The 27,955-nt window shown below is 48.2% G+C and overlaps 1 protein-coding gene across 2 annotated transcripts in view; it reads left to right on the top strand.

Moving 5' to 3' along the window:
• The window catches only part of LOC119441294 (ATP-binding cassette sub-family C member 4-like), a 450,511-nt gene extending 428,576 nt beyond the window's left edge, over positions 1-21,935 (top strand). For both annotated transcript variants that reach the window (XM_037705919.2, XM_049661127.1), the window contains one exon: positions 20,676-21,935. In XM_037705919.2, coding sequence (XP_037561847.1) covers positions 20,676-20,996 — 321 coding nt within the window. In that variant the 3' untranslated portion in view covers positions 20,997-21,935. The remainder of the gene's footprint in view (positions 1-20,675) is intronic.
• The last annotated feature ends 6,020 nt before the right edge of the window (positions 21,936-27,955 follow it).

Raw genomic sequence — 27,955 nt, 5'->3', positions numbered from 1 at the left:
TCTGCGATTCGCTTCTTCAGCGGCGGTTTGAACCTTGTATGGAGACGCCATAACGTTTACCGAAGAGGTACCGAGAATACGTGGCGCACATCTCACATTGGGATCGCGTTTATTGCGCGCCTCGTCTCAATCGCATCTCGTCGTCTGCGCCTGTTCACGCGGCTTTTGCAGGCGCCTTAACTAGATGGCGCCACCATACTGGTGGAGGCTCGGGTCGTCTGCGCCTGCGCGCCTGCCTAGGGCGTGTTTATAGGGCCTTTTTCTGAAGCTGAGAGCAAGCGCTTGCGTGGTTCAGTGGTAAAGTATCCGACTGCCACGCAGCGGGCCTGGGTTCGATCCCGGCAGAGACCGGGTACTTTGTTTCGCATTTCGGGCGATAGCGGTTCCGCGGCAGCGGACAACAACGCCAACCGAAACTGCTGTGAGAATGAGCCCATGAATGAGCTTACGCTATAATAAACTTTATTATAACGTGAAATGATTAATGTGCTTGGGGCCCTTAGCCCAGGGCACCAATGGCTGCCGCCACCGCTCTTGCTCGTCGAATCAGGGCCAGCCAGACCGAGGCTCTGAGCGACGGAGGATCGCCTGCCACTGCGCATATGCTGGTTTGCGTGATTTTAGAATGTGGATGAGCATAAACTGACTACTGGGCAGATATCTTCACATTCTGATAAAATATGGTCCATCGTTGCCCTATAGCTTTCGCACATGTTCTTCCTTGTTTTACCTCGCTTTATAGTTACGAGTTCTAAGGCATTCTGATATCGCCTCGAAAAATAAAGAGCTTCCCTTTGATTTATCATAAGTTGTTTTTTTTCCTCCATTTTTTTTCCTCTTACCTGTTTACTCACACCAGGTTTATTTGCTGTCACCCATGAGATTGCCTTAGCCTTTCTGACTACGCGCCGTGTGACGTTCTTTGTTGCCATGTTACTTATTACACCGGTCGCATACTTGTTCGTAAGCTTCCTAGTTCTTTTGCTCCACTGTGAGCCAATTTTCTTCCTGTAAAAATATCTGAACACACTCGCAACCCATTTACCCTCCTGCATACTCCTCAGTCATTCTTCAAAATCAAATTTGCTCTGAGCTTTCTTCACCTCAATACTTGTCAAGCCAATATCTCGCTGCACAGCTTCATTTGTAGTCTTCCCGTGAGCGCCCAATGTGAGTCATCCCACTGACCATTGGTTGCCATCGAGTCCTGGTTGTACCTCTGACTTCAAGAAACAACAGCATTTACAAATGTAAGCCCTGAAACCATTGCACCTTTCCACGTACCCCAGAGCACGTCATACGTCTTGTATCCTCATAGCGCTCCTTGTTTGATTATGGCCGCATTGCTCTTCCCCTTTGCTGTTATTGATTTCTCCTGTGTTTCATATGCCTAGTGTCCTATTTTATCCATATACCAAAGTACTTGTATTTCCTGGTATTTCCTGACCAGGCATTGACACTGTCTGTTCAGTGTTTCTATTGAATACTATAACACCCGATTTTTTTATGCTTTTTTTGCATCCCCTTCAAACCCTTGGCTTACACCAGGATTGTTGAACAGCATGCGCAAGAAAGAAAATCTGTATCGTAAATGCAAAAATAGACCATTTAACCAATCTCTTAAGCTTCGGTACAAGAAGTATTGCACCTTACTGACATATCTACTTATAAAAGCGAAGAAAAGTTACTATGAAAATGTAATAAATCAAACCGGGAACGATTCCCGAAAGCAATGGCAGGTACTTAATGCGTTTCTGAATGAGAATCCGACAAGGAATAGAATAACGAAAATTCAAGAACAAGACTGCATACTTACAAATCCTGAAGATATTGCATGCGCATTCGGCAACTTTTTTGCTACTGTGCCTGATATCCCTGGCGGTAAAGACGTTAACATGTCGCGCTTGTCCCAACAATCATTTTATCTCTTCCCAACTACACCCAGTGAATTTCGCGCAGTAATTATGAATCTTAAAAATTGTAGTCCTAGTTTAGATTCGATATGCTCGTATCATATTGACACGTATGCATGTTTATCTTTCACCGGTGGCCGCTTTCCACCGGCTAACAAATGTTAAACGTTATCGCTCGGCGCAGGCCGCGCCTGTATCGGAAGTTTCTAGAACGTTATCGATGCTTCTTTCCATTGCCTGTTTTCACCGACGCTTATGTTATCTGATTGCATGACTGACGCGAATTGTCTAGAACTTTCTGGAAGACACGCGGGCATCAGGGATTAATCTAGAACCTTCGATGACTCAGGTATAAAAGCCGACGCGTTTCGCCGCTGATCAGATTTTCGACGATCGCCGACTGTGTTCGCCGCTATCGTTGTGCTTTGAGTGTACCTTCCTTTTGTGGGCACAGGTTCGCCCAATAAACAACCAGTTTCGTTGTACACAGCTTTACGACTGTTTTCTTCAGCGTCACTACTACGTGACATCTGGTGGAGGTGCTTTTGTGTCCATGCAGCGGACGCCCCCGCAAAGCCGCGACCCAAGCCCGAAACCGGAGGACGAGACCAACGTCGCCAAGGACCAGCGAGCTAGCCGTAGGCAGCAAGGTCTTTTGCCAGAATACGGACTTCTTCCCGAGAAGACCACAGCGATCAAGGCCAAGTCAACGACCTCAATGGCAGCCCCAGCGTCCCCCATCCTGCTGCAGCAACCTCGGGAGCCACCGACCTTCCGTGGATCATCAGCTGAAGACCCTGAAACATGGCTGGAGACGTACGAGAGGACCGCGACATTCAACAAATGGAGCGACGATGACAAGCTGCGCCATGTCTATTTTTCGTTGGATGAGGCTGCTCGGACATGGTTTGAGAACAGGGAGACCACCCTGGTGACTTGGGACCTATTTCGCGAGAACTTCGTGAGGACCTTCACGAGTGTCGTACGAAAAGAAAGGGCTGAAGTTCTCCTGGAAACCAGAGTTCAATTGCCGAACGAGAACATCGCGATCTTCACGGAGGAGATGACTCGCCTCTTCCGCCACGCCGACCCCGACATGTCTGAAGAAAAGAAAGTTAGGTTCTTGATGCGGGGCGTCAAAGAGCATCTATTCACTGGATTCATGCGCAACCCGCCCAAGACTGTGGCAGAATTTGTTTCGGAGGCGACAACGATCGAGAAGACGCTTGAAATGCGAGCCAGACAATACAACCGCCGTGCGCTGACAAACTACGCCGAAGCTCAAGCTCTAGGCGCCGACGACCTGCACGAGACGATCAGAGCTGTTGTACGCGAAGAACTACAGAAATTATTCCCAAGGTCGCAGCCTCAGGTGACTTCAATCACCGACATAGTTAAAGAAGAGGTTCAGCGATCTCTGGAAGTGCCAGAAGTTCCGGCATCGCCTCAACTACAGCCGCAAGCGATGACCTACGCCGCCGTCGCCCGTCGTCAAGGCCCCCCTCCGCGCTCGCGCCAGGGCCCCGTAACGCCGCAGTTCCGTCGTCCACCGCCACCGCCGCCAGCACGCCCGCCCGTCGCCCAGCGCAGCTACCAGCGGAAGACGGACATTTGGCGCGCACCCTACCACCGCCCACTCTGCTATCACTGCGGGGAAGTCGGCCATGTCTACCGCCGATGCCCATACCGCGAGATGGGCCTACGAGGGTTCGCCGTCAACGCGCCACGTCCACAGCTTGGCGAGCGACCACGCGACATCGCTGACTACCTCGCCGGAGCCCAGTGGCAACCACGACGACCCTCACGCTCGCCGTCACCAGGACGCTACCTGTCGCCGCAGCGCCGACCATACACTGGCCCAGCGCGGGGCCGGTCCGTGAGCCCCTATCCGGGAAACTAAAGGCAGCAACCGATGGAGGTGCGGTTGCTGTACGACGCAATACCGAAGATCCTCCGCGGCCACCGACGACGACAACTCACGCATCATCACAACGAGGTACCAGCACACCGCCTAGCAAGAGCCTTGACGACAACACTTCGCCGCCGAAAGAAGACCTACCGACGCGACGTAGCCGTGATCCGACGCCACGACTTAACCGCAACGCCAGACGACGGTCTACCGACTTAGACGTGGTAATCGATGGTCATAGCGTCACCGCTCTCGTCGACACTGGAGCTGACTATTCCGTCTTCAGTGGCCCGTTCGCCGCCAAGTTGAAGAAGGTGAGGATGGCCTGGCAAGGACCTGATATCCGGACAGCGGGAGGCCACCTAATAACGCCGGCTGGAATCTGCACAGCGCGAGTCACGGTTAACAATCGCACTTACCCGGCGAGCTTCGTAATCATGCAGCACTGCTCCAGGGACGTCATCCTAGGCATGGACTTTCTAAACCAACATGGTGCAGTCATCGATTTAAGGTCCAAGTCAATAACGCTTTCAACGCACAACGCGATACCACCGGATACAGACATCAGTTACCATGCCTTGAATGTGCTAGAAGAACAAGTCACCGTTCCGCCTCGCTCCAGTGTAATGATTTTCGTCGGTGCCGAAGTGCCTGCAGATATGGAGGGCGTCATCGAGGGCGATCATCACTTACTGCTCGATCGTGAAATTTGCGTCGCTAGAGGCATAGCTAAGCTACGTGAAGGGAAAGCAAGAGTGATGCTCACGAACTTCAGCGACGAATACAAGCACATTAACAAAGGCACAACGGTCGCCTACATCGACGAAATAGTACAAGCCGGCAGTGCTTTTGCCTTCACGGATTCTAGTGCACCTGCAACGAAGACTGTAGTACTCGAACCAACTTTCGACGTCAATCAGAACCTTCCTTGGCACAAGAAAGAGCAGCTAAAAGCTCTGCTCCTGCAATACAAGGACTGCTTCTCGTCGTCGTCAAAAGTTCGACAAACCCCGGTCGCCAAGCACCGCATCATAACCGACGAATATGTCCGCCCACTCCGTCAGAGCCCGTACCGAGTTTCGGCGCGCGAACGCGAGGCCATAAGGCAACAAGTCGACGAAATGCTACGCGACGACATCGTCCAGCCGTCCAAGAGTCCGTGGGCGTCCCCCGTGGTGTTAGTGAAGAAGAAGGATGGAACCCTACGTTTCTGCGTCGATTATCGTCGCCTCAACAAGATCACGAAGAAGCACGTATACCCTCTCCCACGGATTGACGACGCCTTGGATCGACTCTACAACGCAAAGTATTTTTCGTCGATGGACCTCAAAGCCGGCTACTGGCAAATCGAAGTCGACGAGAGAGACCGGGAGAAGACTGCCTTTATAACACCAGACGGACTGTTCGAGTTCAAGGTCATGCCCTTTGGTCTTTGTTCGGCACCTGCGACTTTCCAACGGGTCATGGATACAGTACTGGCAGGCTTGAAGTGGCAGACTTGCCTCATCTATTTGGACGACGTTGTTGTGTTTGCCTCAAGCTTCGAGGAACACCTCCGGCGCCTTGAAACAGTTCTTCAAGCTATCAAGACCTCCGGACTCACGTTGAAGCCAGAAAAGTGCCGCTTCGCATACGAGGAGCTATTGTTTTTGGGCCATGTCATCAACAAGTCTGGAGTGTGCCCTGACCCACAGAAAACGGCGGCCATCACTGACTTTCCTCCGCCCGCCGACAAGAAGGCAGTGCGTAGATTTCTTGGCCTGTGCGCCTATTACAGGCGCTTCGTCAAGGACTTTTCACGCATCGCCGAGCCACTGACATACCTCACGAAGGCCGACGTCGAGTTCAGGTGGGAGACGCCGCAAATCGAAGCATTTGAAGAACTGAAGCGACGCCTGCAATCGCCGCCCATTCTTGCGCATTTCGACGAAAACGCCGATACCGAAGTCCACACCGACGCAAGCAGCGTAGGACTCGGCGCCGTGCTTGTGCAGAGGACTGACGGAATAGAAAGGGTTGTAAGTTACGCTAGCCGGTCGCTATCGAACGCGGAATCAAATTATTCCACAACAGAAAAGGAGTGCCTCGCCATCATCTGGGCTACATCAAAGTTTCACCCCTACCTCTATGGCAGGCCCTTCAAAGTTGTAAGCGACCACCACGCCTTGTGTTGGCTAGCTAACTTGAAGGATCCTTCAGGTCGCCTCGCACGATGGAGTCTGAGACTTCAAGCATTCGACATCACCGTCGTCTACAAGTCCGGCCGAAAGCACTCTGACGCCGACTGCTTGTCTCGCGCCCCCGTCGAACCGCCGCCACAGGACGACCAGGATGACGACACTTTCTTGGGACCCATCAGTGCCGACGAATTCGCTGAACAACAGCGAGCCGACCCGGAACTCAGGAGCCTTGTAGACTACCTAGAAGGCAAGACCGTCACTGTGCCGAAGGTGTTCAGGCTGAGGATTGGCGTCGTTTTTCTTGCATAACGACATTCTCCTAAAGAAGAACTTTTCGCCTCTCCGAGCCAACTACCTCCTTGTGGTGCCCTCAGCGTTGCGTCCAGAGGTTCTGCAAGCTCTCCATGACGACCCAACGGCTGGACACCTCGGTTTTTCCCGCACGCTCGCGAGGATACAAGAAAAATACTACTGGCCTCGCCTCTCTGCCGACGTCGCCCATTACGTAAGGACATGCCGAGACTGTCAGCGACGCAAAACACCGCCGACAAGGCCAGCCGGACTTCTACAGCCGATCGAACCACCTCGCCGACCATTCCAGCAGATCGGGATGGACTTACTTGGGCCTTTTCCGACGTCGACGTCCGGGAATAATGGATCGTCGTAGCTACGGACTACCTCACCCGCTACGCTGAAACAAAAGCCTTGCCCAAAGGCAGTGCCGCCGAGGTAGCCCGATTCTTCGTTGAGAACATTCTCCTGCGTCACGGTGCTCCAGAAGTCCTCATCACCGACAGAGGCACGGCCTTTACGGCAGAACTAACTCAAGCCATCCTGCGATACAGCCAGACAAGCCATCGCCGGACCACCGCCTACCACCCGCAGACGAATGGCCTCACCGAGCGCCTAAATAAGACCATCGCCGACATGCTGGCAATGTACGTCGACGTCAAACACAAGACGTGGGATGCCATCCTTCCGTACGTGACCTTCGCATACAACACGGCCGTGCAAGAAACGACGCACATGGCGCCGTTCAACCTGGTCTACGGAAGGAACCCGGCAACGACGCTTGACGCCATGCTACCGGACGTCACCGATGAGGAAAATCTAGACGTTGCCACCTATTTGCAGCGTGCTGAAGAAGGTCGACAGCTCGCCCGCCTGCGCATCAAGAACCAGCAGAGGACCGACAGCCGACACTACAATCTTGGACGACGCTACGTCGAGTACCAGCCCGGAGACCGTGTTTGGGTCTGGACTCCGATACGCCGACGAGGACTTAGCGAAAAACTCTTACGTCGCTATTTCGGACCATATAAGATCATCCGACGTATTGGCGCACTGGACTACGAGGTCGTGCCAGACGGCATTTCGCAATCACAGCGGCGCCGCGCACGACCCGAAGTCATCCATGTGGTGCGTCTTAAGCCTTTCTACGCCCGCTGACGAACTTAGGTACTTTGTTACTTTATTTTTTTTTCTTTCTTTATTACGCGTGGTTTTGTTTTCGCTTTCACATTTGTTTGTAGCATCGGGACGATGCTTTTTAAGGGGAGGGTATTGACACGTATACATGTTTATCTTTCACCGGTGGCCGCTTTCCACCGGCTAACAAATGTTAAACGTTATCGCTCGGCGCAGGCCGCGCCTGTATCGGAAGTTTCTAGAACGTTATCGATGCTTCTTTCCATTGCCTGTTTTCACCGACGCTTATGTTATCTGATTGCATGACTGACGCGAATTGTCTAGAACTTTCTGGAAGACACGCGGGCATCAGGGATTAATCTAGAACCTTCGATGACTCAGGTATAAAAGCCGACGCGTTTCGCCGCTGATCAGATTTTCGACGATCGCCGACTGTGTTCGCCGCTATCGTTGTGCTTTGAGTGTACCTTCCTTTTGTGGGCACAGGTTCGCCCAATAAACAACCAGTTTCGTTGTACACAGTTTTACGACTGTTTTCTTCAGCGTCACTACTACGTGACAATATCAAGGAAATTGTTGACATCATATGTGAGGCTTTCAGTCACGTTGTCAATTTAATCTTTAAAACTGCCGTTTTCCCTAGTGACTTGAAAAGAATAGAAATAATTCCTGTGTACAAAAAAGGAGACGTCACCTTACTAGCAAATTACAGGCCTATATCCATCTTGCCGTGTTTCAGTAAAGCAGTAGAAAAAATGTCACAGTTTCGCCCTAAGGGCGAAGCAATGAATGCGATAGCAACACAGCAATGTCATAGGAAGTAATGTGAGCGGCTTTGGTAGCAGTATGAATTGTAGTAAACATGAGCTGATAAGTAAGCAGGTGTGCTGCGGCGTAAGTAGACCGACATGAAGAGAGACTCGATGACCACGAGAAGGCGCGTGTGAAACGGTGGTGTTGATGAGAAGCGCTTCCCGTGGGCAGCGCGTGCGAAGGGACACACCTGTAGCGCTGCACTGCCGATCCGGGCAGCATTGCATGTGTAGCGTGCGTTGGAAAATGTGGCCCGACTATTACTAACTGAATGAACAAGCGTGGTGTGAGCGCGCACAAACAAACATGAATAGATCACACTGAATGACTGCAGACAACGACCCGTCATAACTCTGGCAGCAAGCGGATACGCCGCAGCGGCGAAGGTACGTGCGGTCTATCGCTTCAACGGAAACTGAGCGACGAATGCACGGCGCATAAAGGTAAGAGCCGTGTGGAGATAAGAGACGGTGCGAGCGAGCGACGAGCGCGGTTGTTCGCAGAGTCGAAGTGCGCCCCCCCCCCCCCCGCTTTCTCCGGCGCTGGCTTCCCGATTCCTTGCTTGCGCGTGGGAGATTGAGGGCGTTCGCTCTCCGTGATAGCGCGCGTCCCCGCACGCTTCCGCTCGGGCATACGGCACGCGGCGAAGATTTTATCTATAGGGAACCTCACGGCGACGGCGACGGCGACGGCAGAAATCCGGTTTAAGTGTCCATATAATTGCTATCGCAATAAAACTAATAGCACAGCGCCTATCTAACTGTTTGGACAAGTTCCAACTATTATCACCAAGACAGTTCGGTTTTCGTGCTGGATATTCTACTAACCTAGCTTTAATCACCCTCACTTACAAGATCAAAGCGGAAATTGATGGGGGCAGATTCGTAGGATCTGTCTTTATCGATTACTCGAAAGCATTCGATTCCCTTAATCACAACATTCTTTTTACTAAACTCAGCGCATATATGGTATAACAGGTCCATCTTTAGAGCTACTGCGCAGTTATTTACTCGACAGACAGCAACAGGTTTGCATTTCAGGAGTACTTTCTGACACAAAAATAATTAACACTGGCGTTCCACAGGGGTCCATACTCGGCCCCCTCTTATTTTTAATCTTCATTAATGATTTCCGAAACTGTCTAACTTCTACAGAATGTCTTTTGTACGCGGACGACACCACTGTTTACGCTTCCCATAACGACATCTGTACGCTAATTGAGCGTTTAAATGATGAACTAAATAATATCAGTAGTTAGTGCAAAAAAATAAATTGCTAATTAACCCTCAGAAAACGAAGTTTATGGTTTTCAGTTCACACAATAAACCTCGCCCTAACCTCCACCACTGTACATAGCTTCTCACCCAATATTACCATCTAATGAGTGCTCATTTTTAGGTGTTGAATTAGACTCCTTTCTAAAATTTAATTTGCATGTCAGCTTCATAAAAAAGAAAGCCGCTTTTAAAGGCCAGACACTACTTTCAAAAGCACACTCTCCTGACATTGTATTATGCCTTTATTATTGCGATAGCAATTATATGGACACTCCAAAGCAGATTTCTGCCGTCGGCGTCGCCGTCGCCGTGAGGTTCCGTATGACGTCAATGGAGATAAAATAGTCGCCGCGCGCCGCCGAACGCTGTATGTGCGAGTGAAAGGGCGCGAGGGACGCGCGCTTTCACGGGGAGTGAACGAACGGCGGAGAACAAACGCGCGTTCTGTGCCGTGCTCCCTTAAGGGCTGCAGAAGTAGGCGTCTCTTTCCTCCTTTACAATCACCATATATGTAGAGCAAACGCGCCTTCTTCTGACGCACGAAAGGCCGTAGGGGGGAGGGGGAGGGAAGGGAGGCAACGTGTAGCTGCGGCACCAGGTGCCTATTTATATCAGAGGCTCCGGCAACAGTCACCAACGCCGCACGCATTTTGTGCGAACGCGGCCAAAACGCCGACGGCGTCGACAACAGTTCTGCGTGTTGCCGGTGCTGCTGCATGTCCAAGATTATACAGCTGATAAAGCTAATATAATTACTCCGTATAGCTCTCTACAAATTTGCTATCGCAATTGATGCTTCGCCTTTCAGGTGAAACTGCGACAACTTTTTTATTTATATAATCTTATGTTACTAAGAACAAGAGGTCCCGCTGCAGTTTCTAACTGGGGGACCTCTTTATGTATCTTTTCTACTGCATATATGTACCACTATTGAAGCAATAAACTTGAACTTGAACATTTCAATCCTTAAGGCTTGCTTGTTAGCAAGCAACGCTATATCGTCAGCATAAAACAAACCTGGAAGCTGCTGTTCTACAATTGCGCCCGCCCGTTTGTATGAGAGAATAAACTCGATATTGCTTCCCTGTGGTGCCCTTTCCATCCTTACCATGTCATCATAAACAGCAGCGGAGATAGAGGGCACCCCTATCTCAGTCCCTTGTTATCAGCTTTTCATCACTCCTCATCCCTTTCCATTCAACACAAAGGGTATTTTTCTAGCGAAATGTTCCTCAGAAGTTGTATATACAGTCGTTGCCTATACCTTCCCCTTCGAGAATATCGCACAAGATTTTGCGGTCTACGTTGTGATACGCTCCGGTAGTGCCTAAAAAAACCACGTATAGCGGCCTCCTTTCTTCTCTGGATATCTCAATACACTGAGTAAGGACAGATAACTTATCATCCAGACCCCTACCGATTGTGAAGCCGTTCTGAAGTTCTCCCAATATGCTATTATTCTCTGTGCATGCTTGCAGTTTCAGTTTAATCGCCTGCATTGCAAACTTGTATATTACCGAGGGTAATGGTCAACGGTCGATATGAGTGAATTCTATTGTTCTCTCTTACCATTATAAATTAAATTTGTTCTACTTTGTCACCAACTGTCTGGTGTTCGTCTATCTTGTAAGGTATTTTTCTATTGCTTGCAACAGAGCTTCCTTACTTTCTGGTCCTAGTTCATTAATCAGCCTAACGGGAACCTTGTCTCACCCTGTGGCTGTGCGCTTATGAATTTTCTCTTCGGCCTTCTTCCAGTTCAAGTTTCTCAGCACCGTTTTCATCTGGTTCTCGTTCATGCTTTTTGTTTTCTTCTCAAATACCATCTCATCATTGCCTTGGAATGATTCGGCTGTTATTTTTCAGATGCAATTTAATGCCGCAACCCCTTCCAGTTTGTCTCCATCTTTGGCTAGGATATCTTATCGTATTGTTCCAGACTTCCTGCCCAATAAGTTTATGTGGTTCCAAAATATTCTAGGTGCGACATTCTTTTTCTCACGTATAGCTGATAACCAACATTCACTTTCACCTGTTATCTTTGCTTGAACCGGTATTTCAATCATAGGTGTTTTTCTCCCGGTATATTTCTCACTTCTGCTTCTACTTCATTCTGCGGCTATGGCGCTTTCTTTTTTGCCTCATTCTGCCCCTGTGATGCTTTCTGTCGTTCATCGATCGCCTCCCGTATCTCCCTGTTCCACCAGATTTCCAGCTTCCTTTTTCCTTTCCAACAAGCATGTTGCTTCTCTTTCCTTATTTCTCTCGTCATTACACTGTGAAGCTCACTATATTCCCACTCTTTAGTTGGCCATTTGCCAAACTTTTTTCGACTTTTGTGACTATATCTGTTATTTGTTTAGTGTTCGAACTGGTGATTCCTTCACTCCTTGCTTAGTTCCCCAATTGCATATCCCATTTTAAATTTTCCGTGTTTATGGTCACACCCTATGCTACTATGACCTTCCTCGTCAATGACCATTTCTCTCAACTAATCATAAATTCCTTCGGTCATCAGACAGTAATCAAAGGTTCATTGCCTATTTCCAGCGTCCCACGTGGTCTGCCCATCGCATGTATGTGGGCATTCATGTCACCTACCAGGATAATTTCGGCATCCTTAATTCCCGGAACCCCTAATAACAGCTCTTATAGGCATGTCACTAACTCTTGATTCTTCTCTTTGCAATTTTTTCCGGTCCACAAATACGTTACGCCCAGTCAAATTTTCTTTCCACTCACTGTGCCTGATAACCAACGGTGATTTTGACACCTCGAATTTGCTCTTTCCCATTCGGCTTCCTGATCTATGAGCATTCCATTTCCCCCTCCTTTTCTTTTCGATTTAGTTCTGGTGTACCCTTTCCAAAAATAATTCTCAACCACTGATGGCTCTTCCAAGTCTGTAAGGGGCGCTTTCGTAACCGCATACACACCTATTTTTTTTCCTATTTAACTGGCCCTCAATCTCTACCAACGTTTCCTCTCTTCTGCCGCTCTGCATGTTTATGTAGCCTATTGCATGGCGAGCTCTCTTCTTTCTCCTTTTCCGCCTTTTTCTGTTATTGACAGCGATGCTAGTCTGAGGTTCCCCTAGGGGACCTACTTCATAACTACCTACCCTGGCCTCCTGAACGCCCGTAGGCTCCCAAAAAAGCAACTTCCCGACCAGCAAGTCGACAGCCCACTTCTCGTCCAAGCGTGTGATTGAAGGGCTTCCCGTCTCGCTGAAAACCACCATAGTGTAGTGTGGTCCTCGACAGGGTGGCCGAAACGCGAGGCCTACGGATCGAGGCCGGACAGTCGGGGCGCGAAGCGCCGCAGAAGAACGACTTCCTACTTGGGGGCCAAGCAAACACTTTTTTTATTCACGCAGAGAGGAAGGGGAATACGGCGCGGCACACCGCGCCAACAGGCGTGACCGTAATGTCATACAACGTTTATCGCGAGGTGGCACTAGTAATAAAACACTGTGAAACCGAAACTGACGATACCACATCTACTGTCCCTTAAAAGAAAGGGAGCTATCTCTCCTCACATAAGAAAAGCATGAGTGCTTAAAGACAAAACCAATGTCTTTGAGAAGACAGTGGAGGAACTGTATAGAACTATACTAAGAATTGCGTGAATAACGTAAGTTTGGGCATGCTGGTGCTCTATTTCTGCATCTAACACAGAACAGAAGGACCGAGTGGAAGAACCGACGAAGAAGGCGCTGCAGGCGTTGCTGGGTGCAAGCCCCGGTACGAGCAGTGCTACGCAGTGGCAAGGAGGTCTACGAAATTGACACGCGAGATAACAGAAGCGGCGAACATCGCTATATTGGGGGACACGTGTGTGAGCGCACCATCGGTTGACCTAACAAAGAAATGAATAAATGATCTTAATCTCAAGCCGTGAACCTTATCTTAATCTGAATTATCTTAATTCATTATTATTTTAATTATCTTAATCTCAAGTTACCAGTCGAGATATGAATCCAGAAAAACAGCGGTCCCTCTTCTCCTGAAGAAGAATACCAGCCTCCCGAGAAACATGCACCCTGAATACAACAGAGAAAGGAGGCAAGCGAGAGTACAAGCTCTACGTAAGTCGAAGGACCAAAAAAACGAGAAGTCAGATACACCGATGCGGCAAACTACAAGAACCGAGCGGCCTGTGGGAAAAGACACTTCTGCGAGGTTTATTGGCGCAGAGCGCTAAGCCGTCCTAACATGGCAAACTACAAGGTGACAAGCCTAACTTCAGCATTCTTCCCATCTCTCTTCGTCTTCGATGCGCCGCGCGAGCATGATTTCCAAAAAAAATTAATTATGGGGTTTTACGTGCCAAAGCCACGATCTGATTATGAGGCACGTCGTAGTGGGGGACTCCGGAAATTTGGACCACCTGTGGTTCTGTAACGTGCACCTAAATCTGAGTACACGGGTGTTTTCGCATTTCACCCCCATCGAAATGCGGCCGCCGTAGCCGGGATTCGATCCCGCGACCTCGTGCTCGAGCGCGATTTCCAACACCATCCGCGCCCAACAATGTCACTTGCACAGTTCCAGAGGACATAGAAGTTGAAACGGTCTCGTGAGCACCGTGTCGTTTGCTAGTCGGACTTTGCATGCTCTGACGTACCCATCGCTCCCCCTAAAGATTTTAACAACTTGACCTAATTTCTAAAACATCATGGGTACTTTGTTAGGCCAATAAAAAAGGAATTCACAGTCATGTTACTGGAAAGTTTGAAGTGAACAGCTCGCACTACAGCACAGGTAAATACTATTTGTATTTGTAAATACTATACTATACTATATTATACTACTATACTATACTATTTGTACTATACTATTTGTATTTGTAATACTATATAATGAATGCTTTCACAGAGCCGTTTTTATTCACAAACACTGGACCAGCGAAGTCGACGCCCGTGACTTGAGATGGATGAGACCTCGAGACTCTGTCGATCGGAAGCGGGGCTGTAGGAGCTGAAGCCGCTTTAAGACGAAACCTCGCACAGACACCGCACTGGCCAAGCACCTTTTTAACGCACTGGAGACCGCGCACTATCCTAAACTTCTCACGCAACTCGGTGAGCGTAACACCGACACCACTGTGAAGAAGGCGTCGATGTTCACTGTCCACGATGAAGTGCGTACAGCGATGATCTTCGGGTAGGAGTACAGGACATTTTACGTTGTCCGAAGCAGCTACATTGTCAAGGCGAGTCTTGGTCCTGATAATGCCCTTGGTATTCATGAACAGGTGAAGGTCTAGTATGTTCGACGTCTTGTCGAGAGCTTTGTTCGTGGTTAGTGCAGCAATGCCATTTCCAAAGCTTTGTGCTTGTAGAGTCCTGAGCCATGTGTCTTCGCCTTTTGATATCTCCTGAGCGGAAATATGTTCAGGCCTACTACTCTGAACCACCAGAATAGACTCATCCGACGGTGTTCTTTCATCAAACTAACAGTTCAGATTAGTTCGCGCAGCTTGCTTCTTGTTTTGGCCACGTTTCTGGGGGCGTAATGGTGCTGGATAGAGACTTGTCCACACGACCAATGGCATCAAGCTCCCAAACTCGCTGTATCGGTAAGACAAGTTCTTCATTCTCACGGGTGTCTGTTCGCAGAACGCAGATATGCGTGCTTGTCTGATGCTGACTTGGGCATTGGAAGACGATGGTCCTTGAAGAGTCCGGCCGATTTTTGTATTGGATGCGATTAACGTTTTGTTGTCAGGATCCCGTCTGATCTCAGTCGAATCGGGCATCATTTTTCATAGTTGGTCGGATCCGATCAGGAGGCTCACTCCGGGCTCGCAGGTGACGCTTGGGAATACAACCGTGTCTGCCAATGGTTTACCATCTGCAACGATGGTTTGCAGAAACTTGTTCGCTTTCGGGGCTTCTATCATCTCATCGCAGATAAACGGAACGACAACGGCTTCAACTTGGACCAACGGTTTCTCGTGTCGGCTCCGAAGCGTAACACTGACGATCTTTGCACAACGAGTGTGTTAATTGGGATAGAGATCGTCCAAACGTGTTGATGACCAAATCTATCTCCCTAATCGAAGTAAGCTTAAGCTTCTTGCAGACGTCTTCTCGCGGGAAAATTCTCTGGCTTCCGTTGTCTAAAACTCCACGGACGTAACAACAGTACGTCAAAGTCGTCAGCCATGCGCGGAACGTCTGGAGGAGAATCTCGTCAGCAATCTGAGGCGTTGCGACGTTCGTTGCAATGTGCATGGCAACATCCGGCGTGTTTTCTGGTGCTGAAGAAGGCGAGCTTTCGTTAACCTCAGCGTTGCATATCGTGGAAGCATGACGACGCTTGCGTGCGGTACACTGGATCCTGCGACGGCAGTTGCGTACAAGATGTCCCTTCGTCGTGCACTTGAAGCATCGACCATCTTTCCTGAGCATGCTGTGTTTGTCTTCGAGGCTAACGTCATTGTGCATCGTTCGGTCCCGTGGTCCTTGGCAGCACAAAAGAAGCATGTTTCTGTTAATACTTCTGCCTTGCCGTGAAAATTTCTCCAGTGCATCACATCTCCAGAAGTGATTTAGCGTGGAAGCTTGGGCGTGTTGGTGATTCATTGCCGAAAACACAGCGCAAAAAAACACGGACACGAGAGAGCGACACGCACACAGCGCTGTGTGCGTGTCGCTCTCTCGTGTCCGTGTTTTTTTGCGCTGTGTTTTCGGCAATCTCCAGAAGGTTAGATCACGCGTACAAAGTAAAACCAATTTTCACCCGCCGAGGTTGCTCAGTGGCTATGGTGTTGGGCTGCTGAGCACGAGGTCGCGGGATGGAATCCCGGCCACGGCGGCCACATTTCGATAGGGGCGAAATGCGAAAACACCCCTGTACTTAGATTTAGGTGCACGTTAAAGAACCCCAGGTGGTGAAAATTTCCGGAGTCCCCCACTACACGCCGTAGTGGGCGACTCCAGAAATTTTGACCATCTTAATCTCTTAATCCTCATAATCAGATCTTGGCTTTGGCACATAAAACCCCATAATTAAATTTTTTAAAACCAATTTTCGCTCATACTGAAAAATACTAGAATTCACCTCTCGCAACATCAATAGATCAATGGAATTCATTGCCATCTAGCATTGCCACCATCAACGATTCTGAATCTTTTCAGTCAGCGCTTCACTCCTTATTTCGAACGTCAAGGCATTTCACAATAGCTTTCTTTTTTGTTTGAGGTGCCTGTTGCCGTTTTCATTAGAAACTAAAGGATAAAAGTTATCCACCTGATGCTCTCATTGTTTTGGGAAGTGTTGCCATGATTGTACTTTGAAAAATGATTTTTTTCCTTTTCCTTTTTTTATATTGAGCTGGCTGTGTTACGACTGTACCTTTTTTGTTTTGTGTTTTTGTTCACCATGCTATAATTAGCCTTGCATTCTCGTGTCTTCTTAATTGCCATATTTACCTGCACTGTAACTATTTTCGTTATACTCGTTTCACCCCCCCCCCCCCCTATGTAATGCCCTTCCGGGCCTTTAGGTTATCCAAATAAATAACATACCAAGAAAGGACGCGATGACGCCACGACGACACGCGACTGTACGCCTACAAATACAGACCACTTTTTAGAGACGATAGTCTTTCTTGGGCTTCCTAAACGCGAAACACTTTGTCTGTCTGTCACTCGATTGAACCGCCCGGCCAAAACCGCTTCAACCACCCGGCCAAAACCAAGCGAGCTACTAGCACTGGTGGCACGGGGTGATACACGTCAACATTAAACGGCCCAAAGGAAACCTCAGGCCTATTTGAGGCAAAATATATTTACATAACCGTGATCCGCAGTGTTCATTTTATTAAGAATGCAGATTGGACTGGTTTTTACGTTAGTAAATGAAAAATCAATGCGTTAGAAATGGTGTCGAAGAGACGCAACGCGTTAAAAACAAACCGACTGAAGCCGCGGCTCTGTAGCCGGCTTTAAGCCAAGAGTAATAAAAGGTCCCAACAGATGAAGCGAGAGCAGGGCGAACGCGGGAAATTTGAATTGAATTCAGAAAAACCTTCATTGCATCCATCATGGGACGATTGAGAGGGGAGGGGAAGAGCGTGAGGAGTGGGAAGAGGAGAAGAGAGGGTGTTGCGTATCAGGGGCGGCAGAAGACTATCGTCTTTCGACGTCCTTTGCAGTGAAGCAAGCAGATATGCGGCCAATTTTTTAAATTGCGAATTTATATGTATAAGAATCGCACTCATTAATGTAATAGTTTTATTCGAAGGGGCCAAAAGCGGCTATGGTAAAGTTTCTCTAAACGGCTTCAATCCATTGGCCGTTGCATCATTGCGGACTTCCGTGGGATCGTAGTCGTCAAAATGGATTGCAATTGATACTGAATTCAGGAGGCTGATGAACGGCAAGAAGCAGAAGCTTGCAGAAGGCCTCAGGAAAATAAAATGACTTTTTGAGCAGCATGGTTAGGGGGCATGCTATGGTTACAAGGTCTATCAAAACTCCCCAAAAAATATGCACAGAGGCCGACAAAAACTATGCAGAAACTCCGCTGGAGTTGTCTAAGTATGCGTAAGCATACCTGCAAATTTCAGTTGACCCACCCCCAAATTTCAAGTTGGCCCATCCTACAACTTCAGTTGGCCCAACCTCAAATTTAGGTTGTCCCATCCCAAATTTAATTTGGCCCACCCCGAAACTGCAAGTTGGCCCACCCCAAAATTTGAGTTGGCACACACCCAAATTTAAGTTGGCCTACCAATAAATTTCAAGTTGGCCCAACTCCAAATACCGGTTGACCTAGCCATACTATAGGCTTCCCCATACATTTTCTTGTGACCCTATGTAACAATAAGGGTATGCATAAATCTGATCATATGGGTATTTTCTCTGATCAGTTTTTTTTTCTTCAACTGTTCCTGATCGCTTATAAAGCTACTAGCCATCTACACTTACACTATAATAACGATTAAATCTATTAATTTCGCAAATGAGGCTTTTATATGCAGATACAAGGCATTACACATTTTGCGTGACAGATTTTGTGGTGGTACTCACTAAAGAATGCGTACGCATTCGGGGCGTCTTCGGAAAGCTGCAACCGCTTTAAATCTCAGGACACACTAATTTAAATATAAAGGATAAGATAAAAAATTGCAGTGGCTTAGCTAGGCTATGCCAGGATATACGTAGCGTCAGCAAAGGTTCAGCTAATTATTCTTAGCTTTCCTGGTTGTCTCCTACGCTCAACCGCTAATTGCCAGGCAACTACTTCGGGATCCGATCAGTCAAGCTTGTCCGTTCTTCTGCGCTGTTGAGCAGCATTTGCGCTCTCCTTCTCCATGGCTATACCACACTGGCAAACGCCAGTCAGAAGCGCAGCGGCTCGAGCGCAGTGTCCGACGGCGACTGCACACCGAGCGCGCGCCGGCGCCAGTGCGTCTACCACGGCTACGACGTCACTCCTCTGAAATGCGCAGACCGGCGGCGGTGAGTCGCGCGCGGCGGCGGCGGAGTGCGCGAGAGGTGCCGGCTCCGGTGCGCAAGCCGTGTGACATCACTGATCCTTGCGCATGTGCAGCACGGCTCTTGATGTGCCGCGCGAAACGGGCTTGGCTAGGCTACAAAAAACGTGGCCAGCTTGACACTAGCGGTGCCAAATCTGAGGAAACAGCGGCGCTGGCCGACGTTCCTTAGCAACTAGTTGATGTAGGCTTAACGTGGCTTAACTTGGCTTTTTCTAAGCAAGGTTGGGCAATCAGGGCAAGGCTAGAAGGCTGGGCGTTGACGCTTCGCTTGATTCTCGCGTTCTGGGTATTCCGGATCGGCTCAGCGACGTCGCATATAGGCGGCTTTGTTGGCAAGGTATGCTGGATCAGCAGGAACACGGCGATTCCTTTCCCACGTGGCTTGAAGTCGCTTCTCTCGTCGGGCAGCCTCTTCTTCCGGCGTCAAGGGGCGCTTAGGTCCAGCCATATCTCGGTAGAGCAGAGAAATGCCTGGGCGCCGGCGCGCGCACGCTTTCATTAGCGCGGTCACATGAATCTGCTGAACACGTGCTCGGCGCACCTATGAGTTCAATGTCTGGCCTCCTCTCTCGCGAGAGGCGCGCTTCTCCCCGCTCAACCAGTTTTATCGTTGCACATCGGAATTTTGCCAACCTTAACTGATGATGTCAACGTGATGATTTTAACAGCTTCGCTGTTAAAAATCATCCCGTTGACAGGGTGGCTAAATTTTGGAACAAATAAATTGGCTGTAGAAGGAGTTCAGCTGAAACCCGTTGGTGCAAAATAAGGTGAGAACGTCGGCACGAGGTCTAGTATGTCCTGTGGCCGACGCCCGGCAACCGTTAAGTGCCTCCTCATATACGCGAGATGCCTGGTCACCAGACGTTACAGGGTGAGTCGGGTCTGAAATTTGCGACGCCATCACATTAAATACAGTGTCATTCTTCGACGGCTGGTACCGATTCTCGCGCGGTCAGGACACGAACAAATTATGCTGACTTTCCTTGAACTGACAACATTCCCTAATGATGTCCTCGACAGTCGCACAACTCTTGAATACAAGTAAGTGTAAAGAGTTGTGCGCGAGGCCTTTGAGTATGTAGGCAGCCATTTTGGCATTCAATATCTACTAGTCTACCTTGCGGCTATATTATAAAGGCGGAACAGAAACATGGTCGATTATGTTCTCCATAGTGTGGAGAACAGACAAATCCCGCATGTTATTACTGCACAGTAATCTTAAATAGCGGTCTTCCTTCAAGCGCGCGGATAACCATGACAAAACAGTACTTTAACTAACAGCAAGTACTATATACCCAAAGGTGTATCTGGCCTGGTGGCCAGTAAATGTGACGTAATATTTTGAGCAGCTTCGGTCATAGCATGCTAACAGACGACGATACATAAACAGTTTGCACAATTCTTGCGTCGTGCCTTTTGCCTCAAGATGCAAAACAAACTTGTACATCGATGTTAGTACTGCTGGTACCGCTAGAAAGTGGAACGCCTTTTCATAATCTATGACGGTCATATAGAGCTGTGGATTGTATTCCGCGGTGCTCAATCACCTCTGCAGTGCCGTGGATGTTGTTGAACATTGCGCGTTGAATCTTAGGGTTGATGTTACTTACTCGCAATGTACTTTTATTCGCATATCTTCCAGGTCCTTGACGCAGGCCGTATCATGGAGTTCGATGAGCCTTACGAACTGATGAAAAACGAGTTCAGCCAATTTACAACCATGGTTCAGCACACGGGCCCCTCGATGGCACGCCAACTCTGGAAGGTGGCATGCCAAGCACATGCGCAGAGGCGGCAACCCTCAGATCATGAAGGTCATGGTCCTGAAATCGAATGCATAGAAGAATTGCCGCCGTGGTTTGTGCCTTCGCGCCCGGACGTTGTGACTTCTGGCCGGACAACGGAAGTCATTCAAGAAGAAGATGGGGACACGGAAGATGGCCAGTGCTATACGAGCCTCTGATCCAGCGAACACTCTGTACAACCAAATACGTGGCACGTGGAGCATACCACGCGCACTTTACGGGAATGCCTACCCATGTAACATATAAAAAGCCAACATATCAACAAGATCACTATCCCCTCCACCCCTGGGAATAGTGAATCGCACTCCGAGGTGGCGCGGAGCCACAATTCTGGAATTTGTCAGCCGACTTCAAGAAAATATTCGATTAAAAAGGCTATAAAGCAGACATTGGGACGCCTAATGAGAGATAATTCTCCGTCGTTGTTTCTTATATGGTAGAATAATGTGATTTCGTTAAGAAGGCTAGCAGAACCAAGGCTGAATGTTGCCTGTTAAACGTCACCGAAGAGGTGTTATAATTTTCAAAAACATTCGTGGGACACAACGTTAACCATGGCAGTTATAAGTGACTATCCGGTACACATATTTTGCTCTATTATTTACCTTTGCACACGCTGTTCAAAAACATCGCAGATCGATCTTGAAGAATCAGATGTTGCTGAAGTCACATGTGTCATACGCGATGCTTGTCTATGATGTATGACATGCATGCGCATTCGTTGTCCTAAAGAATATGGTCCTTGACAAGCCAGGCAAAATATCCACACTGTGTCCATGCGCTTGCAATGCACAATAAAGCTGCGCATAAAACCGAGTTTCTAGATCTAATTCAAGACAGTCAAGCTTATTGGCCAGGAGAATAAAATATTTTGGAAAGATATTGAAAAATAATCCTTTTGACTATTTAGTATGCGAATGGCATATTTCCGCAGGCTAATGTGGTGTCTATGTACAACTTGCAATGTATACCAAGTAAACAAGAAAAAAAACATGCTATATTCTTATGTGCACGACTGGTTTTGAGCACTACACTGCGCCGGAATTATGAAGTGCCAATTGCATGCGCCAAATAAAACCTGCCTAATATAAACGTTTCTTGTGATTATTCATTCAGCCGGGAGCTTCTACGCTCTTCTGAATGCACAACTTGCAAGAGCAATGTGCTGCTCAATTCGTGCTGCTCGTCTCACGATTAAAAGAACAACGGGCTTTTTATATACTCGTATTTGGGGTATTACGTGTTTAACTACCTTGGAGGCTATATGCGAGTGCCACGTAACTAGACAAAACCATCGTAATGTTGTTTGTTGTTTGGCGTCGGTTGGAGCAAGTCCGACAATGTTTTCGGTATTTTACCTAAAGACATAATTAGTTTCATATTTATTTAACGTTTAAAACATTGTAACGAAAGAAACACATTCAATCAGAAAATAGTAGGTCATTAGGAAAAATTTCCAATCCATCTTTCTGCTGCTTAATACGTGCTACATAACAGTTTGTCCCAAGCATTAAAGAAGGCCTGCAGAACACAAAAATTTACCTCTGACACTATATGTATATATATATATATATATATATATATATATATATATATATAGAGAGAGAGAGGGAGGGAGAGAGAGAAGGCAATTCTGCCGTCTTCGTGCACCACGCAAGATCCTTAAGCGAGAACAACTTCACTGCCTTTGTAGTTTAAAAATTGGAGGACACTTAAGCTTCGCCTTTAAGAGTGGAACGCGATAGCGTTATGGGGCCCCGTTCGTATCGCATTTTTCTTTCAGTAATCTTCACTGCAACACAGAACGTGGGAAAGTCAGCTTACAAAGACCAAGCTTACACCGATCCCCTTAAAGTCGGCTTCACTTTTAAACAGAAATGCATTGCTGGAAATACGTTTTTCCAGGGGCAATATAAGTGGCCTTATATTAAAATGTGAAGGCCCTAGCACCTTTTTTATTATTTTACTAATTATTTGCGATTGCCCCGACGCGCGCGCGTGTCCAAAACGCATTAGGCAGGCCAAGTCCCAATTTGACCTGCCGAGGATGTCATCGCCATCTGCATAGCATTTTCGCAAATAAACTACTCGAGCGCGCCGCTGTTGGTATGGTAGAAGTCCGGGAAAGTGGATCGTGCTTGTGTTTCCTCGCAACATAATTATGTTTTCTCGTACTTACAAATTACAATCCACTGCCACCATGTCTGTAGGTTGTGGTTAAGTCGTACTTTACCATTTTTCTGACGGATTTCACTGTGAGAATTTCAATTTTTGTTCCCCACGTGGAGGGCCTGCGCGATCGGGGTGGTTGGGGATTATTTTGTCCGCCACGGATGCCGACATCCACCTTGACGTCGGCGCCGCCGCCCGATTTTCTGCGACACGGGGCCCTTAACGTTATCGCGTTAATATATGGTGCAAGGGGCATATTGACCGCGCTGCCTCGTGCACTTCATCCTTTACACAATGTATTTATTTCAAGCCCGTATGATGCACATCAGCATAATGCTGCCGGGGAAGTGTTAACTCATAAATTAAGTTCATGTATTCTGCAAAATGCATTAGGAACTTGGTCTTGAGTTAATTGTTTCCCTGAATACAGTTTATAGTATCACATAGAGAAACATTTTAGGGAAAGCTGAAGGGATTTGGACAGTTTAAGCATATTATTATTTATATTTGGTTTGTAAACATATACACAGGAAAGAGAAAGTGAGGAGCAAGGCTGGCAACTGCCACCAGAAGGGGCACAACGCCTGCCTATACTCTTGAGAAAGGAGGAGAGAAATATAGAAATGAAAGATAGGAAGGAGGGGAGGAAAGAGGAAACAAAGAGCGAGATGACAAATCTCAAATAATAAAGTACAACATACAGTAGGGCCCGTCCCTGCAGGTCAAGCCACTAAAGAATGTGGAATAAAAGAAATAGTTGTTGGGCTACAAACACACCCCTAAGTTCGTTGCTTCTAGAAAAGTAAGGAGAACGCGATGAGCTTGATCACGTTGAGACGCACAACCACTGGGGTATAAATATTCGTCTAGTGTCGTACACCGCAGGCCAAGGAGATGATAATCCCTCACTAGCGATATGCGTTGCGCACTGAAAGCGGGACCCTCCATTATCAGGTGCTGAAGTGTCTCGCAGTCACCGCAAGACGTACACGATGGACTGGTCACACGTCCTTGTCGGTATAAACGTTCGCGCACGTTCACACAGCCAACCCTTAGCTTGAGTAGTTGCGCTCTAGCGCGACGAGGCAAGCCTCGACCGCGAACACGTTGCGGGAACGCTCCATTTGCGACGCGCTGGTCTGGATGCTGCTTGAGTAGGTGGCGACGAATCAGCAGACGAGCGTCATCAAGCTTGCACAAAATTTCAGGGCAAGCACACTCATTATGAGTGCAAGTTGAAGCCAGCCGATCAGCCTCTTCATTTCCGGCGATCCCTACGTGCGAAGGTATCCATTGAGCAACGAGAGATACCCCACGTGATAAAATTCTGTTGGCACAAGCAGTAATGCTGCGCACAATTGGGCAATCAACCTGTCTGCGTTGTAATCCGCTAAGTGCAGCGCGGAAGTCCATAAATATGACAATCATCAGTGTGGTTAACTCCTCTTGCGCGTATTTCAGCGCAACATTAATTGCTGCTAGCTCCGCATTTGTTGGCGAGGCTGGACAGGGTATATGTGTGTTGGTTATGTTGTGGGCCCAGGCCTCAAACACACAAGGATGGCACAATGAACACAGAGAGGCATTGATTACACGGAGACGGGACTAGGACGACGTACACGATAACACACAGAATGCACTTCTAGTTGTCTGTCGCTTATAAAGCGTCACTTTCGGTTGAAGTCTAATAGCGTGTCAGTATCACACACTCACATCACGAGGAGTCGCAGTGATGACTCTAGCAGCGGTTGGCGCAGAAGATGGAGGCCGGGGCGGAGGCCCGGCACACGACGAGCCACTCGCGTGACAGCTGGGTCGGGACGTTAGCCCGCCAAGGCTGCACCAGAACACGCCGGCGTCATATGCCCACACAGCAGTGGAGCAGGCCGGATCAGGCACACGAACAGCCAGGCCTGTTTTGCAGCTCAACCAGGAACACCGGCCCAGGGTAGATGGACAGCTCGGCTCGTTCGGAACGAAAGCCCGGACCAAGCATAGGCTCAGCCCAGGTACAGCGACAGCCCGGACCACTCTCCCAGCTCAACCAGGAACACCGGCCTGGGGCAGGTGGACTGCTCGGCTCGTTCGGGACGTAAGCCCAGACCAAGCAGCTCAGACTGGTGACATTGCTGCCCCTTCAGTGCCTGGCCCCGTTCTTCTTCTTCCTCGTCCATTGCGCACCAGAACAATCACGCAGATTCGGCCGCGCAATTCAAACATGGTCTATTCCTATCACTATATGGAATATACGCCGTACTTGAGTCGAAGGGCAGAAAAAGGCTGCAGAGGCGCCTTGACCGTCGCTGTGTACAGATGCATCTGTAAATAGTTGAAGGTAATCGAGAAATCTGTCGAACATGTGCGACGGAGCCAATTGGAATATGGCCGAAACAGGCATATCAGACTTTTTGTGTATGTCAGGGATTATAAGGTAAATGGGCAGTACGTGTCTCGTGATATCTTGCGGAGTCGAAGGCGTAACTGAAGCATCATGTTCAGAAATGTCAGTAAGGTTCATAAATAATGCCGCCATTTTTCCAATGCGAGGAAACGGGCGGTGAATCAGATGATCGAGGAGCATTTGACCATTCGATGCGCGGTGCAGACGCTCAATATGATATAGAGCTCTCTGGTCTGCTTGTAGCTTCAGAGGTAAATGATGTGCTTCAGTGAGTAATAGAACTGATTGCGCCTCACGAGGTAATCCCAGCATTAGTCGAAGGGCAACGCGATGATCACAGTTGGTCCATCAAACTAGGTGGGATGTTCAGGAATGGTAACGCATACATCATGCCTGAGAGTACAGATGATTGGTACACCTGCAGAGCCATTGTTTGGTCACAGCCAGCACCTCTAGCAGTCAAGGCGGCCACATACTTAATGATGGATTGCAATTTGTGTCGTAGGAATTTAACGGCAGGACACCAAGAGATGCGATCATCCACAATTAAGCCCAAATAACGGTGTTGTCGCACCCAGCTTATCGGCGTTTCATCAAGGTACAGTCGGCTCATTGTTCGACGAGCGCGTTGTTTAGGGTGGTATGCTATTGCAGCCGACTTAGCAGGTGATATCTGCAGGCCAACTTCACCCAAGTACTCCGAAGCCGCGTTCAGAGCTCTTTGCAAGCTTGCACGAAGCCGTGGGCCAAGGTGCGAAGGGCCGCTTATCCACAGAGCAATATCATCTGCATAGATAGCTATGCTCACAGGCAAGTCACTGTCTCGAGGCAAGTGACTTGGAAGCGCGGCGAGTACTGTGTTAAACAGAAGCGGCGATAAAACGCTGCCCTGTGGAATAGAGCGCTGGTTAACATGGTTATAGAGCGCTGCCACAGACTCGGTTCTCGTAGGCAGGACAAAGGACGACGGGTGATAATAAGGCTACTCAATTACAGGACTAAAATTGAAATATTGAAAAACTCACACAAACTCAAGAACACTAATATATTTATTAATGAGGATTTCTCGGCGCGTGTCCGCCAGCTGCGCAGAAATCTATGGCAGAACTCGTCTGATTTAAGAATAAGCGCAAAATCAGTTCAGCTGTGTTTCGATACGCTGATCATTGATAACGCTCGCTACAAGTGGGACGAAGTGAAACAGTGTGTTCTCAAAGCACCAGCTTCTCGGCGCACTGACTGACTGCCTCCTGAAAAGCAGCTAACAGTCTTGAATGTAAATGCACGAAGCCTGGTCAACAAGGGCGTCGATTTTAATTGTCTCATTGAATCCCATAATCCGACTTTAATATGCGTTATGAAACTTGGTTGTACGATGCAATAACGGACAGTGAAGTTTCGCCCCCAAGCTATGCTGTGTTAAGAAAGGACAGAGTCGGTAGCCGAGGGGGTGGCGTAGCGATTTTTATTAAGACAGGCATTGATTTCTTCCTACTACCTGACCTTCCTGGTACCGAGTCAGTTTGGTGTAAGGTAAAGGTTGGATCCTTGGTTGTTGCAATGGGTGCTATTTATCGTCCCCCTGATGCCCCTGGTGATATTTTTTGCCTTGTCAGAAATTATATTGCACAGTATAGACTACACAATGGGAAATTAGTAGTTACAGACGACTTCAATCTCCCACATATCGACTGGCAACCGCTCAAGCCAACTGGTCGCGATAAACAGCTTTGTGAGTCGGTTATCGACATGTCCTTGTCATTTGATCTGACCCAACGTGTTGATTGCCCAACACGCGAGAATCCTATCTTAGACCTTGTTTTTGTAAACCATGAGCTTGTACAGAATGGACACCATTGCTACACTGTTGAAGGCTTGTCTGATCACAAGGCAGTGAACGTGAGTGTGAATGTTACGTGCGAAGCCAGAAAGCCAGTGTTTAAATACGTACCAAACGTCGTCAAAGCCGACAATGGATCCATTGTAAATGCGCTTGCTTCTGCGTACGATAATTTTTTGTTTTGCAGTGACGAGTGCGATGGTGACTCTTTAGTGAGCATGTTTCATGGTATTTTGCCAAGCTGTATCTCTAGTCATGTTCCTAAGAAATGCATAAAACGCAATGGCGTCATCCATGGTGCAATCGCGAAATCATTCACCTGTTGCGAAGAATAAAACGAGTTCGTAAGCGTCGTCACAAAGACCATACTTTTGTCAGTCTACTAAGTACGTTGAAGACGACACTAAAGGCTAAAATGTACGAGGCGAAACACTTCTACTACAACGTGACCCTAGCGACTGTTCTCAAAGATAATCCTTCGAGGTTTTGGAAAACCATCAATCCTAATGATTTTAGTTCTTCGTCATTTATTATCGACTGTATCCCCTGTACGAAGCCTTCCAGCATCTCAGAGGCTTTCAATAATTTCTTTGAGTCCGTTTTTGTCACCGACGATGGTCTTAATCCACCTTTCAACCCTCTTGCCCTCCCAGCGCTTCCCGATAATACCATAACTTTCGAAGGTGTTCTTAATCTTTTACTCA

This window comes from Dermacentor silvarum, chromosome 2 (genome assembly GCF_013339745.2).
Source record: "Dermacentor silvarum isolate Dsil-2018 chromosome 2, BIME_Dsil_1.4, whole genome shotgun sequence".
NCBI classification, from domain to species: Eukaryota; Metazoa; Arthropoda; class Arachnida; order Ixodida; family Ixodidae; genus Dermacentor; species Dermacentor silvarum.
Note: the sequence above shows the minus strand (reverse complement) of the source record. Positions and strands in the feature narration are given on the sequence as shown.